We start from the raw sequence: 17,980 nt of genomic DNA on the forward strand, positions 1-17,980 counted from the left end.
AACAACAGCAGAAATTTCAGTTATAGACTATCATCAAATTCAGTGCTAACGAAACAAATGTTCTCACAGGAATAGAATAATAGATGTAGAGACAAAGGCATAGATCCCATACAAGGTGCAACCTATAAGTCAGCTGATGCTCCTAATTGGATGTGACATACTGTAGTTACTTGGCCAAACATAATCACAACTGTCCACCAATTCACATCACATACTGTATACAGCTGACATAATCATAAATAAACAGCAAACAAGCGATTATAGTGCGTGCCAAAAATCCTGAAGGGGGCGTCAACAAGTGTCATTTGGTAGCGGCGGACATCTTTGTGGGGTATAAACAGGTTGACTTAACATTGCCCCCCACCAGTATGTCTGCAGCTACTATGCCACCCCCCCCCCCCCCCCCCCCCCGTGGTGACGACGCGTAACTTGGCACGCACTATACAGTAGTGGACTGTCAAGTTACAAGACCTAGTTTACTGAGCCACAAAATCTGTACAAAAATGTAAATGAAACTAAAGAAATGGGTAGAACACCCTGTGCATAAATATGATGGCAAATATATAACTACGGGACCCTGCTGGTAGTGTACATGCAGAGATAGATCAGGAATAACTTTAGAAAACAAGCCAAGTTAATGTTTCAGTAAGGCCTAAATGTTGTTCAGTTTTAAGCAGGAAATCCCTCTGCTTTCACATTGTAAAAGCTCCAAGATCTGTGTGTTTTCAGCTGGGAATCAGAATCTAAGTGCAGTGGCCGTATGTTTAAATTCCTGAAAGCATGTATAGTATCTACATTTAGGATTTAGGATCACTTCTGTGAACAGAAGTTCTATGCTCATTGATTCTGAGTTGGCTGTTGGTTTTGCCTAAACTGTAGGATGTGATAATTAAAGAGTATATGACTGAATATAATACATGTATGAGGCATGTCTGAAAGACAAAGTTAAAGTTAGAACATTGTTTTTATGATAAACGCGGCTCAGCCTGTGTATAAATGCTCTCTTTTGAGGCTTTCAAACAACTTGTGTAGCAGGCTGTGACGGTTGGTACTGTATATACTGTAGGCTGTGCTTTGTTAAGGGGAGGGACTGACAGTAAGCCTACGTATTCTACTGCCAAGAAAATGTGAGCACAGTTCCCTCTCCATATCAGACACTCTCCATAACATTCTTCTTTAATTACTTTGGGGAGTCAACATGATCTATATTTTGGCCCTCTGTATTTCCACATTGGTCTTTCAAATGGGTATGTACTGTATGTTTAACATGTAAATGAGGTGATGTCTTTCTTGGAGGCCTGTCAAACATCCCGTTTTCTTCCTTACAGAGGTCTCACTGGGTGCTGTTGTCCAAAATCCACCTGATGTGATTCAGGATCTTGGACAGTCTGAGACTTTCCAGTGCAGACATGACATATCAAGCTACAATGTAATCCTTTGGTACAAGAAAACACAAAAGAGAAGTCTTCAGCTGTTGGGATACCTCACTGTTACCATGTCGAACCCAGAACCTGGATTCACAAATAAAATCCAGCTTGATGGCGATGCAACTACAAATAAGAATGCCTCCGTTACACTGAAGAATCTCACCTCAGATGACAGTGGAGTGTATTTCTGTGCAGCTAGTCTGCACAGCAGCACAACCACACCACACTGCTGTACAAAAACCTACAAGTGTTGTCAGTTGAAAACATAACATACAGTATCAATAAAGAGGGATTTTCAGGAAGTAAGAAAAGAAAGGATTCTTTTTCACTGAATATACTATTATTATTATAAATAGTAATACATTAATAACAATAATAAAGAATTTCACGTAAAGTTACTTCGTAACTGTGTGTGTGTGCGCACGCGTGCGCGCATGCACACACACACACACACACACACACACACACACACACACACACACACACACACACACACACACACACACACACACACACACACACACACACACACACACACACACACACACACACACACACACACACACACACACACACACACACACACACACCTGACCCCACCTCCCAGAAGGTTAATAACAGACATCTTGGCAACATGTGTAGTCAGTACTCCCATGTAGATCTCAGACTACACCATTACATTGGGCTAATGACAAGAGATGTTTCATAGCAACAAACAAGACTACAGTAGATTTAATATGAAACATAAGACCAATGCTTTCAGAAGACAGAGTGTGGCCATCATACTTCTTCTTTGCACAACTTTTAACACTGTTCTAGTTTCAGGTAATATATTATTACTTTATTTTATTATTCATTTGAATATTTACGTTTTCTTCCTTGTGTACAATTTGGCTTTACACAATGTTTTCATTTGAGCAGTATATGCTCTTAAAAAAGGGTGGAAGCAATATTTACAGTAACATTAGAGCTCAAGACCCTGATGTTAGAAAGGAGAGTGTGGAGGGCAGGAGTCCCGAGTTGGTGTTGGTCAGACCGCACTCTTGCATCGCACAGTAACATTCACTCCTGTGCTTTGAATTTGATCAATTTAGTAGCAGACGCATGTCATTACACTTTTAATTCCTCTCCACCAGGTGCCTCTCTGAGTGACCAGGTGTACCAGACACCATCTGAAATGCTCCTTTTCAACAACCAAGGAGAGAATGCCAAGATGAACTGTTCACACAGTATTAAGGACTACAATCGAATCTACTGGTACAAGCAGTCAAATAATGGACAAATACAACTCTTGGGATACATGATCGCAGCCAGTGGCTACCCAGAGACAGGGAAGCGGGTCAAGATGGATGGAAATGCAAATGAGAAACAAATCAGTACATTGACAATTGAAGAGATCAGTTCAAACAGCACTGCAGTGTATTTCTGTGCTGCTAGTTTCCACAGTGTCACATGTTGCCACTTTTCAATACAAAAACCTGCCCTCACACATTTTTTATATCTTTGTATTATAACACCTGCATTAAACCATTCTAATCACTATCATCCCTCCATCTCATTCTGTACCAAAACACAGCTGACACACATTAGAACAGGGAGGTTCCTTCTGTACAGCATGTATCTATCTCCTGGTTATAAGCGCCAGCTACAATTTTTGTCTTATGTTGCCCTTTTTAAACGGATTAACATGATTACTTATCATTACCTTCTTATCCTCATCACTCTGGTTTCAAGGTACTTGAACTTGCCAAGATGTACAGGGCACAGGGCACCCTGTCCCGTGTGCTGCTCCTCTGGACCCTCTGGCCATGTTTTCCAGCCCTTGGACATTTATTTCCCCTCTCTTTGCTCTGTCTCTTACCTCGCTTACCTCAGTGCTACCCGCACCTGTCTCCACTCACTCATCAGCCCTGCACTTCTCTTCCCCAGCTACCTGTTGTCACTTCCCTCATCAGTCTGCATCTATAAACTGTAGTGTATGTCTCCACCAGTTTATAAAATTCCTGTTGTCGTTAGTACTCGTTCGATTAGGGTTTATGCCAAATGTAAAGTGGATGGTGTACCTATTTAAGATTTGCCTGCCCAGTTTTGGGGATAATCTTTGTTAGTTGTCTGCATTTATGTCCTGCTGCTCACCACTCATCTGACACACCCGCACAAAACAAACAAACAAACAAGAAAAATGTTTTTGGAATAGTGAAATTTTAACAATTGATTTTCTATCGCTCATTGGTATGTCACATCACTGTGTGTGTCAATTCATCTCATCAGAGTGTGTGCCCTGATTCTAGTTTGTAATGCTAAAGTTCTCCCACTCAGAAGTAGAAGATGTGTGGAGGGGACGGGGGTAGGTTGATGTCACCTCAGGTGCCTCCACTGGAAGCCCGGGTTAAGGGGACCAAGGGAATCAAATAGCAAACCTCTAACATTGAACAGTATTAATTAGTCCCAAATCACTCACACCATGAAATGTTACCAAATTAAACATTGTTAACCTTCCCCACTGAAGTTCTTGTAAGATCTTTTGTAAAATACTTAGACCTAGACTTCCATCCAATAAGAACTCACATAACCTAGATCAGCTGCATTTGTTTAAATACAGTATGATCAACAGGTAGAGGTGTTGCAGGTTTTGGTTGTTTGAAGGATACACAGTTCATCAAGTGCCTCTGTGCTATTAACAAAAGACTCTTCCATTCCCTATTGTGACTGGGGGTTATGAGTGAATTATATGCCCCCAGTTCACCTAGAATTTGGAGGTCTGACATATAGCATATTTACATGTTTTTGATGCCAAAATATGTTCCTTGCTGATCACATGATTACTCTTTCTACATCACTTCCTTTACCGTTTCAGGCTCATCAAGAGCCTCTCTCCAATTCATTCTTCAGACTCAACAGCACCAACGTGCAACATGAACAGAGCTTTCATTCAAATTATCCTCCCTCTCTTTTGGATCAATGGTACGTTCAGTAATAAATAAATAAAACTCCAACACTACAACTTAATTTTACGTTAACGTTAATTTTAAGTTAACTGAATGTTTCTGTTTTAAAGGTGGGTTACTCATCTCAATACAATTTAATGCTAAGGTGTCTGTAACAGACTGACAGTCAAAGGACAAAGACGAAGCACAACACCTTGACTTCCAGCCCTATTTGAGCAATGATCTATATGTAACATTTACATTTTCTGTTCACCTCTCTACAGGAGCATCACTCAGCAGAGAAAAAACAGTTCTTCAGACTCCAGCTGATTTGATGGTTGAACGGAACCGTCGTGTTAATCTGACCTGCAGCCACAACATCCAAAGCTACAACACTATTCTCTGGTATCAGCGCTCCCTGGGGGACACTGCCCTGAAGCTGATAGGATATAGCTACACATCTTTTCCAAACATGGAAGAGCAGTATAAAAATCATTTCAATGTGAGTGGGAATGGTGAGAAGGAGGCCTACCTGCACATTCTCAAACTGAGGCACCCTGAAGACAGCGGGCAATATTTCTGTGCTGCATTCATAGCACAATGATTAAAAAGTCCCAAACTCCTCGACAAAAACCCTTGTCTGATCCTTCACACCTGTATCAGACCACATGAACTGTCTACTGACTACAGTCAATACAAGAGCAGGGGCAAATGACGTGACAGACAGCAAGAGAGAGATACAGGTTTCATGACAGAAAGACAGACAGCGAGACAGAGACGCTTATAGCTGCTACAGTACCTTGGTGGCAACTAACCGGGATCCAAGTAGAGAATAAAAAGAAAAGAAAATAATGCAGGTTCCATTCAGAGAAATAGACTGAGAGGCAAATAGACAAAATATAAAAGACAGATACATGGCATTATTGGTCACTGAAAATACAGAGGAACACAGAGACTGGCAATTCCATCTGACACAAAGCCAGAGAGCTATAAGGTCACAGACAAAATGACAAGACTGAAAGAAAGACAGACAGACAATGCATTGATACTCTTTTGCACCTCAATGTCTAATCTCATGTATATACTGTATGTACTTACAGTATAAAAAGTAAAAGTACTCGTCATAAATGTCCCATTTCACAAGTTTTCAATATTAAAAGCAGAGGCATGTATCTTTATTGTCTCTGCCAGGCCAGACGGCCGAAGGCAGGAGACTATGTTTTCACTCCTGTCCGTCCGTCCGTCCGTCCGTGTGTGTCCATCCGTTTGTCTGTGAACAGATCATCTCGGGCACCGTTGGACCGGTCGGCATGAAACCTTGCATGTCTATAGTCTTTTCTATAATCATCTCTATAGTGATCTACAGTACTATGGACATTTCTATAGTCATCTCTATAGTCATCTCTATAGTCATCTCCTATAGTCATCTCTATCTCCTATAGTCATCTCCTATAGTCATCTCTATAGTCATCTCCTATAGTCATGCACTATAGACCAATTATTTGTTTACCAACATTGAGACTGGATGCACAGGTGATTGTTTCATGCAATCAATTCTCAACCTGTTGTTTTTCGGGGTGTGCTGGTTACAGCACACCCCAACCCCCTCTTGTGTGTTGGCTAGTGAGGCGCGTCCTAGCGAGACCTGACAGAATGGGTTTCATTTGCAACCAGTATGACGCTTGCAACCAGTGTGACGTCGTCTGTTAAGGGGTCTATTGTCATCTCTATAGTCATCTCCTATGTCATGCACTATAGTCATCTATATAGTCATCTCTATAGTGATCTACTATGGTCATTTCTATAGTTATATCCTATAGTCATCTCTATAGTTATCTCTATAGTCATGTACTATAGTCATCTCTATAGCCATGTACTATAATCATGTACTATAGTCATCTCTATAGTCATGTACTATAGTCATCTCTAGAATAATCAGAGAAGATAGATAGCTTTGATTTTTCTTTCTTTACGGTTAGCTTTATCTCCTTGCTCTCCCTGTCCCCCCCTCCTTATTCTTTTCTTTTCTTCTTTCTGAAAACAACAAAAACAACGATGGACTTCGCCCAAAATAATGTCACCCACTTTCTTTGTTGTGATAACAAAATTCATTCTGATTCTGATTCTGATTCTGACATACGCTTTGACAGTGAGACACACCGATGAGCGGGGAGACCACCTCACAATTCTATCTGAATATACAGACGTACATCCAGAACAGGCAGACAGAGAGACATCCAGGTTAAGTCATTATAGTAACTGATGTTCTATCGCATCCTGTACTGGTCCTTGAGTGAGTTTACTAGCTGCTGTTCCTTCTACATCACTTCCACTTCCTCCCAAAGCCCCAGGCAGCTCAGCAGAGACTACAGTTGACACTTCACATTCAACAACACTGACTGACACTATGAATCCACCACATCTCATCGCATTCATCATCACTCTCTGCTGGATAAAAGGTATCATTCATGTATAAAAATACTTCCTACTGTACCTTTTTTGAGTGTGATGATAACCCATAACACACTTTTCTTTCATCCAGCCAATCATTGTGTTGTACGTTTTATTTATCCTCAAACTAATATTTCTGTTTGGTGCAAAACTCTGGTGGTTACAGTAAAGGCTTGACAGACATACAGTACAGTATGTATTTTGAACTGATTCACTTGTTTATTATGTGCCGAAGCATGAAATGAACTAGAGATATTATCCAATTTACATAAAATTATTCCACTCTGAAAGATATTTACTGTAGTTGAATCATACTCTCTCTTTATCTCGACAGATGTGTCACTCAGTAAAGAAGTTCATCAGGCACCATCTGACCGGCTGGAGAAACTGAATAGTTCCACCAACTTGTCCTGTAGCCACAGCATCCCAAGCTATGACACCATTCTCTGGTATCAGCGCTCAGTGGGAGACACTGCCCTCGAGCTTATTGCATATGTCTATTACAAAACTCCAAGTGTTGAGACACCTTTTAAAAGCCACTTCAATGTCAGTGGAGATGGTGAGAAGGAAGCATATCTTTATGTCCTAAAACTGAGGCGACCTGAAGACGTTGGAGAGTATTTCTGTGCAGCTAGAATACACAGTGATAGAGAGAGCTGCACTCTAATACAAAAACCTCTGGCTGATACAGCTGAACTCAACACGACAACATGAGACCACGATATTATCATGGTTTTGTAACCATACAATCTACCAGCGCAATCATTGATGGTTTAATAGTGTGACTGTGTCTATAATAAATCATTAGAAACCATATCCTTGTACCTTACTTTTCAAAAACATCAATAGTCACCAGCTTTAGAATCAGGGACAAAGAGGACAGGAGAGGAGAGGAGATAGGTGGCAGTGACAGGGGGCTTGATGAGCCTACTCCAGACAATGGCAATATGAACGGGAAAATGTCACTTTTGAGGTGAATTATCAAGGAAAGACAGCAAGGTAAGCCTATGTACAGTAAGACAAGTAGGCCTATACTGTATATAAGCAATACAGAGTAGTACCCAACCTAGGATGCTACCATTTGCTGCACTACTTTGTGCCAGGAATATGATGATTGGGTGGCGCAGGGACAAAGTAGCTGTCCACGATGGAGTCTAGGCGTTCAAATCCACTGTGGTGCATTTGACTTTCCGAGCATCTTCATGTTTGAGGTACAGTATATGAACACAATTGGCCGTGTTCAGGGGGGAGCTATAGATGCCAAAAAAAGAAAACACTCATCATTATATCAAAGGTCCCTAAATGTCCAATCATAATTACTAACGAAATTGTAATGCGTGATTACATCAGCAGGTACTAACCTAAGTCAACCAATAATATGATGACAAGCACCTGTCAATAGTTAATGTTTAATTATAGGTGCCTCCAGTGACATCATTCACATTAAATAATTGTTTAAAATAATTTTAATTGTTACATTAGTCTATTATTGTCTCCGCCAGGCCGAAGGCATGGCGAGAGAGTATGTTTTACCCCCTGTCTGTCCGTCCGTCCGTGTGTGTGTGTGTGTGTGTGTGTGTGTGTGTGTGTGTGTGTGTGTGTGTGTGTGTGTGTGTGTGTGTGTGTGTGTGTGTGTGTGTGTGTGTGTGTGTGTGTCCGTCCGTCCGTCTGTCACCAGCTAATCTCCGGCACCGTTGGCCCGGTCGCTCCGAAACTGTGCACACACCCTGGATGCCAATTCAGAACCTCTGCCCAAAATCTTTCACATGGGCCTGTTATAGCGCCACCAGGAGGCCGATTTGTGCAAAACCCATTTTTTAATATTACTCCTACAAATTTTATCCAAACGTCATGCAAATCAGTACACAGTATCACTATAGTCATGTGATCAACACGGATCTGTCCGATTCCCCATATTCCATCCTCATTGCCTAAGGTTGGCTTCCAAAGTTTGCAGGATTTTGAACAAAAAGCCTCAAAGTATACACACAGCTTGCGATTTCCGTGAAATTTCACACGCACATTCCCACTAGGCCGAGGAAGAAATGCACCCTTCTCACATTGGCCTGTTATAGCGCCATCAGCAGGTCTAATTTAGCAAAACAAATTTTTGGAACAAAATGCATCAAATTCAATGCAAGAACGGTTGGCACCCTTTTCACATTGGCCTATTATAGCGCCACCAGGAGGCCAGAATACCTGACCTGGTGGAGACCTGTGCTCCGAGGAGCACTTTTTCTAGTTTTCATGTCTTTTCACCCTTCTTCACAGATTTCTCCTGCTGCAAGGAAATTCAACAGATACCTAACACCAGCATCAAGGGGGTGCATCAGTCACTCTGCACTGTGAACAAGATGATGATCAGTTCTACTGTATGCATTGGTACAGACAAAGAGACAAGAAACTTCAGCTGCTCGCACCAAAAGAAGCGTCAAGCATACAGTATAGTGCCTCCTTTCACAGAATCTAAATCCTGTTCAGACCTCTGGTGAAAACCGCCCTGATGTCGGGGCCAAACATTTGGCACTGTACTACTTTGGCGCAATTAAACCACAGTGACTCAGAAAGCCTTCACAGTTCAAAAACAACCCCAGCATGCAGTAGCAGGAAAATAAAAAAGGGTGCATGATACTGAAGTGAATGTTGGACAACCAATGGGGATAAAGTGATGGGATATCTTTGGCCGCCATGCAGCGATGACATAATTCTCAATAAAAAAAAAGACTTGCAGAACACCTATAGTAAAGCTAAAATTCTTTTAGCTTTTCTTATTTGGGTGGTGTTTTCTTCACCACCAAAACCTGATTAGAAAAGGATGGAAAATAGTCTCCACCATAGGCACAAGTGATTGTGCCCAGATCAGAAAAATTGTATTGTAAACATTTTTTATCTGATCAGATACACTGACCTCTACAGGGTACATTTGGGATTACACAAAGATGGTAGTATATCAATTGTGTATTATCTTTAATTTAAAACTAATGTGCCAGTTACATCATCATATTATTTAATTGTGTTGTGCTCAGAGGTATAAAGGTCTAATAATTCTTTGATGTCTTTGCTCAGAATATGTTGAGACAACTTATTGTGATTCAGCTCTATAACAAAATTGCACTGAATTTCCACAAGTGATAATATCGGCTATTGCGTTTTTTGTTTAAATAGGGTAGTGTTTCCCAAACATTCTTGAGTACTGTTACCCCAAATAATTTGAAAAAAACACCCCTTAGCGTTTTTAATTTAGTTAATACATTTAACTAATATTATTTAAATGTCTGCATGTCATGAATCCAATCTTATTATTTAATCATATCAACAATAATAACAACCATTGTTTTATAGACTTTTGTAGATTTGACCAATGTGACACTTATTTCTGAGCCTTGATCCTGTTACGTTTTTTAAGTCTGGGAGAGATTACTCTCTAAAGTTGAGTTTGTTTCTGTGTTTATTCTTGATGTGGGTCAGCCTTACCATTTATTACAGATTTTATTTTATAATATTCATGTTTGAATGTCAAGCTGAAAAAGCCTTCCACGATGATGAAGGCTGCAGATACAATCAGCATCTTATGGGGAAGCTTTCAAAAGGGTCAACAAGTTGGAAATATGTTAAATAAAAACACTACATTTACATTGTTTGAACTATGCGCATCAATAGGCCTAATACATCAGAATGTTGTTAGAATTCTGGTGCATTCTGGTGCAGAATTCTGCATCTGCACCCAGTCACTGTATACTAAGTGCAAGGTAAACCCTACTAAAAACTTGTAATGCAATATCAATATTGATCAATTTGACATGCAAATAATCAGATATCTGCCAAAATTTGAAACACGGAAATAGTTAATGAAACTCTCAAAAAAATAAAGAACAAAAATCTGAATTCAATCTCAAAAGTCCTTCAAAAGGAGGTAATATAATAGAGCGACTAAACTAAATGTGCATCATCTCTTCAATAACAAGGCAATCTATAGTAGAGGTGTGCATAGCTGGGCCATGTGGCTCTTGCCTTTTACAGTAGGTATGTTTCACCTCAAACCTGTTTTGCTGTTATAGCATCCTCTGGTGGACAAATAAATGGTAAATGGTGCATTTATTTACCTCCTTTATCCAAGGCCCTTACAATGATTGTCCATTACATTCACCCATTCACACACACATTCATACACCGATGGCGGAGGAAACCATGCAAGGCACCAACTGCTCATTGGGAGCAATTAGGGGTGCATTGTCTTGCTCAAGGACACTTCGACACTAACTCACTCTGGGGGACCTCGGGATCCAAGCGGCCGCTCTACCTCCTGAGCATCTGCCACCCCAAATGAAGACAACTTCAGCACAATGGTATTGCATTGCTTCATGGCTCAATTAATGAAGGAGATGCTACAGTATTAATGTCAGTGTTTTGTGTGAGGACAGCTTCAATTGGAGCAATCTAATTGGAAAATATATTCCCAATAGCACCAATAAGTGTTAGTAACACATTTGACAAAGACAGATGAAGATGAAAAAACAGAGGACAAAGACCTCTGTGTCTTTTGAATAACTAATTTAGCTCCAAAGGGAACAACTTAGGAACAAGATCAACTGAGTATTAATTACTCAGTACTCGAGCTGGTGTCACTGTATAAGATTATAGAAGTTACACAATACCCAGATGGTTTATACTAGTACAATCAACCAATGGTTGTCCATTCTGTGTACATTCTGACAGCTGAAATGACAGCAATTATTAATATTTTGATTTGACAGAGCAATTGCACTAGAGATTTGGACCTCTCAGATGCCTACGTCTTTATGTCTCAGCTGCAGCTCAGGGTGTCATGATGTCATAAGACAAATGACAACTGGGAGGGATGTACACATGTGACCAACAGAGATGTCATTTCCAAAGCTTACATTTCCTCCCCTCCACACTCTCACTGCTTTTCTTGGAGCTCACAGAAATAGCACCAGCATGGAAGAAGTACAAACTCTTTCTGCATCCCCCCACGCTGTGCACCTGTTCTCAGGGGCAGATAGAGAGAGATGGGGGGTGAGATATGGACAAGTCATGTGGGGGTAGGCAAGAAGAGAGAACGAGAAAGAATCAAGGTTTTTGTGTAATGCTTTTTCACTGTGGGGACAGGGGGCCACGGTGATACAATCCTATAGAGCTGCCATACAAAAACCTCCTCCCATTCACTTGTATTGTGTAGAGCATTGTAAAGTACCTGGTACCATTGTTACAGGGAAAAACATCAATATCTAAGATCACAAGGGACTCTAATGTATCTATGGGAATATAAGAGTTTATAAGAGTTTAAAAAGTACAGCTGAGTGGAATAAAATAGACATTTTCCAGTTTATACATTCTCTATATGGCTGTTTTTACTCACTCCTACTTCACAAAAACACAACCACTGACATCATTGGAGCCAATCTAATGGACGTCTAAACCTCCATGAAGAGTGTGTTTGGTGTTTTGTCTGATAAAGGATTATGGAAAGTTTTGACTTTTCTGTAGAGGTTGCTATCAGTGTGACACTGGCAGCGAGGCCTACTTTGGAAATGGAACTAAACTCACTGTTTTGGGTAAGTCAGATCTCTTACAATTTACTGCACTGTCTGTAATAAATAGCCTACTGTATGAAATGGCAAAAACGTGTGGTTGAAAATGAGGTAGTTACTGTGGGTTCATGTAAAACCTGAAATATTTGACTGAACTGAGAACACTGTGACCTACACTGAACCTGCATATTTTGGCAAGGGAACCAAACTAACAGTTTTAGGTAAATATAATAATCTCAATGTTTGTTTTTGCATATAATGTTAAAATATGCAGATGTAAGACAATGGTTTATGTAAGTGTTGTGTCAACCCAAAAAGTTATTTAGGTGCAGTTTTTATAGTTGTAGTTTTAGTCTGCTCACTGACTTTCTGCTGCTGAGCTTTGTTACTGTGCCAATTACGAAGCCTATTTCGGCCAAGGCACAAAATTGACTGTTCTTGGTGAGTAAACTATGAGACTTGACTGTTCTTGGTGAGTAAACTATGAGACATAATTGTAAGGCTGACAGATCAGTTATGGAGAGATTCAATAATTTTTTTCACCCAAATAGTATCAACAGGCTGTAGTTAGAGATTAGTAATGTGACGTGTAAAAAATACTGAGACCAGTACACCTTTTACTACTATCTGAAATAAAAAAAAGGGGGCCATATGCCACAGCTTGAGGTAAATTTAAGTGCTGATCATGTGCACTGTGCTGGTGGATTTGCTGAAGCTCACTTTGGTGGAGGAACCAAACTAACGGTCATAGGTGAGAAAATATATAGGTAATGTTCACTGAGTAGAATATTGTGAGACAATACTGTGAAATATACAGTCTGTGCCATGTCATAATAGGACATGTTCATCTCTAGTTGGCATAAAATCTGTCCAAAGACTTTGTTGATATTTTATATATATTACAATGACGAGCCAAATACAGATTACTTAAAGAAAAATAATTATCACTATAGAACAGTCATGATAATAAACATGAATGTTTAAATGGTCGATTTAAATGAGGCTTGATTTGACTACATTGACAGATGTGTACATTGGTATGGAAGCCTTTAGTATTTAAAGCACCACAATGTAAGAATAAAAGAGAGAGAGAGACAGGGTTTTTGTTAAGCTCTTAACACTCTGTGTTCATACACGGAGGCATACTTTGGAGCTGGAACTAAACTCACCGTTTTAGGTAAGAAAATCAATTCTCTATGAATAATATAACTGACTCATTGGCATAGGATGTGAGTGAGTGAAACGAATAGGCAAAATTTATAATTTATTACAGACGTTGTCATTTTGATTGTTGATGTGTTTGTAGTTTTCTCAAGGCGAATATCCACATGTTTTGTTTCATATGTCGAGTTGTCTTGTTAAACTTTAGCACCAATAAGCAGAAACATCTACAGTATGTTCTTCAGCAGTAGAGCTGTGGTAATATGAAATTTGGCACAATGCCCAGATTATCACTCTCATAGCACTTCTAGTTCTTATCAGTGCACAAGGCTCTGTGAGCTCCCAGTCTGAGGCTTACTTTGGGAATGGAACTAAACTTACGGTCTTAGGTAAGGTAACAAACAACAATACTAAATCTAATGTTATGCAATGCAATTAATCTGTAATCTACAGTAGCTAAAAGTATTTGGTTTGATAAATAACTAGAAAGAAATTGTTTTGTTCACCTCAAGGTCGATTATTGAGTATAGATCAGTAGATTAATAGTTTAGTCAAATAATGATAAAACATAATGAAAAACGATAGAAACAGGGATAAAATGGCAAAAAGAGAGAAAGATGTTGTACAAAATATGCCACGGAGTAAAAATAAACTAAACAAGCCAACTTGGGTTGACAGGGTGACATACAATTTCAGTTTTTCTACAGCTGCTGAGTATAGCCTTTGAGAAGTACTCTGAGAATATCATAAAAAGCAGCAAAAAGATGACAGGCTGTAAAGTTTCAGCACCTACAGTGTACCTCAGAGTTTTTCTGTAGCCTTGTGTCAGTGTGAACAATTACGAACCTGCTTACTTTGGCAGTGGCACCAAACTAACTGTTCTAGGTAAGAAATTAAACACATACATTCTCAAAATGTTCATTTCATTTTAGCTATGAGAATTTTTCTGAATTTGAAATGTTTTTATATTGAAAAAATATAAATTTATCGGTCCTATCGTTATATTCTTTTCCACACTGAGAAGTGTAAAGTAGCATTTTGAAATGTGAACACATCTACCTATTTTAAAATAACACACATAACAATTGTAAATATGCATGATTGATAGTATTGCTTATTTGTTAAAGTAAGCAAGTAGGGAAATGTCAGGTACTTGAGTTATGTAATTCTGATTAAATAAAATAATGTAAACATTAACAATTAACTAAAACAATAATTAGGACACAACAGTTAAGCAAGTTAAAATGGCAAAAGGTTGTTGTGGTTATAGGACATTCCATGTTGATTCAATACCTAACAGTTTGAGAGGATTTATGCTTCAGTGCGGCTAGAAGCTTTTTTTGCATCCGAGTAAGTGATATGCATCTATTTTTGAAAAGGAACTTAACTAACAGTTCTCTTAATTATTCTGAAGGTGAATGCTATAACCTTTAATTTCCATGTTGATGACATGGTCCAGAAATTAAAATCTGGTGTTTCTTTCCTACATCTAAAATTAAGAATGTGTACTTTATGGTAGAACATTGTATACAGTAGTCCTTCACATTGTGGCTTTAATTATATTACTTTCCTTTTGTCTGTCCAATTCCAGAGCCTAGTGACATTGTCAATGTCACAGCACCCAGAGTCGAAATCCTTCCACCTTCTCCAATCGAGTGTACAGACAAGAAGAAGAAGAAGACCCTTGTATGTGTGGCCACTGGTTTCTACCCAGACCATGTCACTGTGTCCTGGGAGGTTGACATGAATACGGTCACTGCAGGAGTGGTGACTGATAATGCAGCCTTGCAGAATAATGGCACCAAACTGTACAACATCACCAGCCGATTGAAGGTCACAGCTGAGGAGTGGAATGAACGTAAGAGATTTGACTGCATTGTTGGCTTCTACGATGGGCAGACTACCACCAATCACACTGGCACAATTGAAGGAATACCAGGTATAGTAAAATAGATAGTGGTAACACAACATTGCCTTCTTAAAGTTTGTAAAAAGGCAAAGCACTAACTTAAACTAATCTAATCCTGTCTAATAATTTCTGTGTTTCTGTCAGGTGAAGGTACAGGCACAGGTACAGAACTCACAAAAGGTAAGAATTGTATTTGTATTGTCCAGTACACTGACACTGTCAGGCTTATGGGGCATCATGGCAATGCATGCTAAAATATACTCATGGCACACTAAGCTGCTTCAGATAACATGTACCAAATGACCCAACAGTGGGTAGTTTGACTATTTGGAGGCAAAGAACTCTGAAAACTGATGTTTTACATTTCTACAGAAAAATATATGAGGATTACACAAACTGCCAAGATGTCCTACATCTTCTTCCTCGCCAAGAGCAGCTTCTATGGACTCTTCCTTATGGCTTTACTGTGGAGGATTCAGGTGAGTTCAAAATATGTTCCTTCAACATGAACCATGGTCCTTTAACATGCACATCTGTACAGTGTGTACTTACTGTTAATGGGTGATTTGTCTACTATATGTCCCCACACCAATGCCACCAAGATAAACTGCTCGACACTTAAAATAAAGTTATTTGGATTGTGATATATAGTAAGGAGGTAAAAATATTCACAGAAAATGGGGGATATACAATAGGTATTGTTTTAGGTAATAAACAGATTTTATTGTAAATGAAGTCATTAAACTTATCGTTTCTCTATATTACACAGAGCCAATCTAAGAAGCAGAACAACTGAATGCCGACCTGTCACCATGACAACCAAGTTCAAGGGAACTCATTCTCTTTGACTTCATTTAACAAATTCAAACATACCACATATATTTTCTATATAGCTATATTTTGCAGTGGTTTTGTAGATTTGTAGATAGGTTTTCTATGTGAAAGGAAACAGATCAAATAGTTGACCAATTCTGTATGAAAACAAAACAATGACATATTTTCCTCAACAAAAGGAGAGTGAATGTGTACAGTTACTCCAATAAAATAAAAATAATTATGATTTCTATGTGTGCAGTTAACAGATTTATCAGGACTGAAAAGTCTATTCAATTAAAGTATTTTATGAAATCCAAGAGATTTATTCACTAAATTTATGTTTTCTTTCTATTATACGGAGTCAATCTAAGAAGCAGAACAACTGAATTCTGAGCCATCACCATGGCAAACAAGTTTAGGAGAGCATAACATAACATATTAACTTGCATTGGCTTGGCTTTGTAGACATTTTCTATGGGAAAGGATAAATACTAAATAGTCAACCAATTATGTATATACAAGAGGAACCATTTGACACTTTTTCTTTATCAGGAGTGCAGTACAAGCTTGGGAATACATTAATGTACTCATTTTCATTTTATGATAATGTATCTTTGTCTGCAGTTGTTAACACATGTATCATGACTGAAAAGTATTAATACTCAAATAAACGTTTTCAGAAAACCAAGTGATTTCTTCCTTTTGATCCGAGATATGTGACAGACGTGTCAGAGATCAGCATGACATAATTATGCTTCTCAGGCTTTTGTATTAAATATGTGATCAGATTGAAAATTGCCTAGCCTTAATAATCCCCTCATGAGGACTGATAATGGTGCATCTTAAAAAAAATATAGCTGGATGGTTCATATTAACAGGAAAGCATATTTGAAAACAAAAAGTTAATCTAAGTAAGGAACAACTGTGTACTTGAATCTGATATGTGAAGGCCAATGGGATTGTCAACTTGAATTAGGCCAACAGGCAACAAGCTGCAACTATTAAAACAAAACATAACTCATGTTAACTAGTAGTTTTCCCCACAAATGTAGTTAAATATAGGGTTTATTGCTAGGCTACGGTGCGACCATTATCTTCACATCAGTTCAAAGTTAACATTACAGTAAACAATTTTTCCCCACATGTGAAACAAAGTTTTCATAGCGTTATAAGTAAGATGAGATCAATCAATCAATAAGTCAACTGATTTCATTCCATCAACAAGGGCCCATTCAGCACAAAGTTAGGGTAGCAGGGTGGGGTATTTTTAGCAGCATGCCTATCAGTCAAATGTATGAGAATTCAACTATTTCCTCCCCACATATGAAGCAAAGTTTCCACAAACATGAGTCAGTTGAGCTCTGATCCTGCCAAACATTTTATTTTGAGTCATGTCTAGTTATTTTTCCACCGATAAAAAAAAGAAAAAAAGATGACTCAAAATTCCCTCTTGACATTTAATGGATAACAATTTGTCAATTATAAGAAACATATTAATTATTAACTTAAAGTTCCTTAAGTTATTGAATAACATTTATATATTTTTTCCAGTTTTCCACTACAGAAATGACAGTCAAAGTCATCTCATGTGAAGTAATCTGATCTCTATATTCTACTCTACTTTTAATGTATATTTTGCTTATTTAATGCACATATATTGTACATAAACAAGTGCAAGTACAACACCCCAGTAGTAGTAGTACAGGAAATCAATGTTCTGTTCATTGCAGAGGTGAG

At 38.7% G+C, this 17,980-nt stretch overlaps 1 protein-coding gene across 3 annotated transcripts in view; it reads left to right on the forward strand.

The window, feature by feature from the left end:
• LOC308074343 (M1-specific T cell receptor beta chain-like) overlaps positions 1–17,980 on the forward strand; it is a 113,464-nt gene that overhangs the window by 7,562 nt on the left and 87,922 nt on the right. The window contains exons 5-7 of one of the 3 annotated variants that reach the window (XM_080413760.1): positions 13,848–13,907; positions 15,110–15,457; positions 15,572–15,607. In XM_080413760.1, the coding sequence (XP_080269886.1) occupies positions 13,848–13,907; positions 15,110–15,457; positions 15,572–15,607 (444 nt within the window). Of the gene's footprint in view, positions 1–12,737; positions 12,799–12,830; positions 13,109–13,847; positions 13,908–15,109; positions 15,458–15,571; positions 15,608–17,980 lie in introns of those variants that run through there. The other 2 variants (XM_080413761.1, XR_013932091.1) reach the window with 2 other exon arrangements.

Source organism: Gymnoscopelus braueri (genome assembly GCF_963280865.1).
Source record: "Gymnoscopelus braueri genome assembly, chromosome: 19".
NCBI lineage: Eukaryota > Metazoa > Chordata > Actinopteri > Myctophiformes > Myctophidae > Gymnoscopelus > Gymnoscopelus braueri.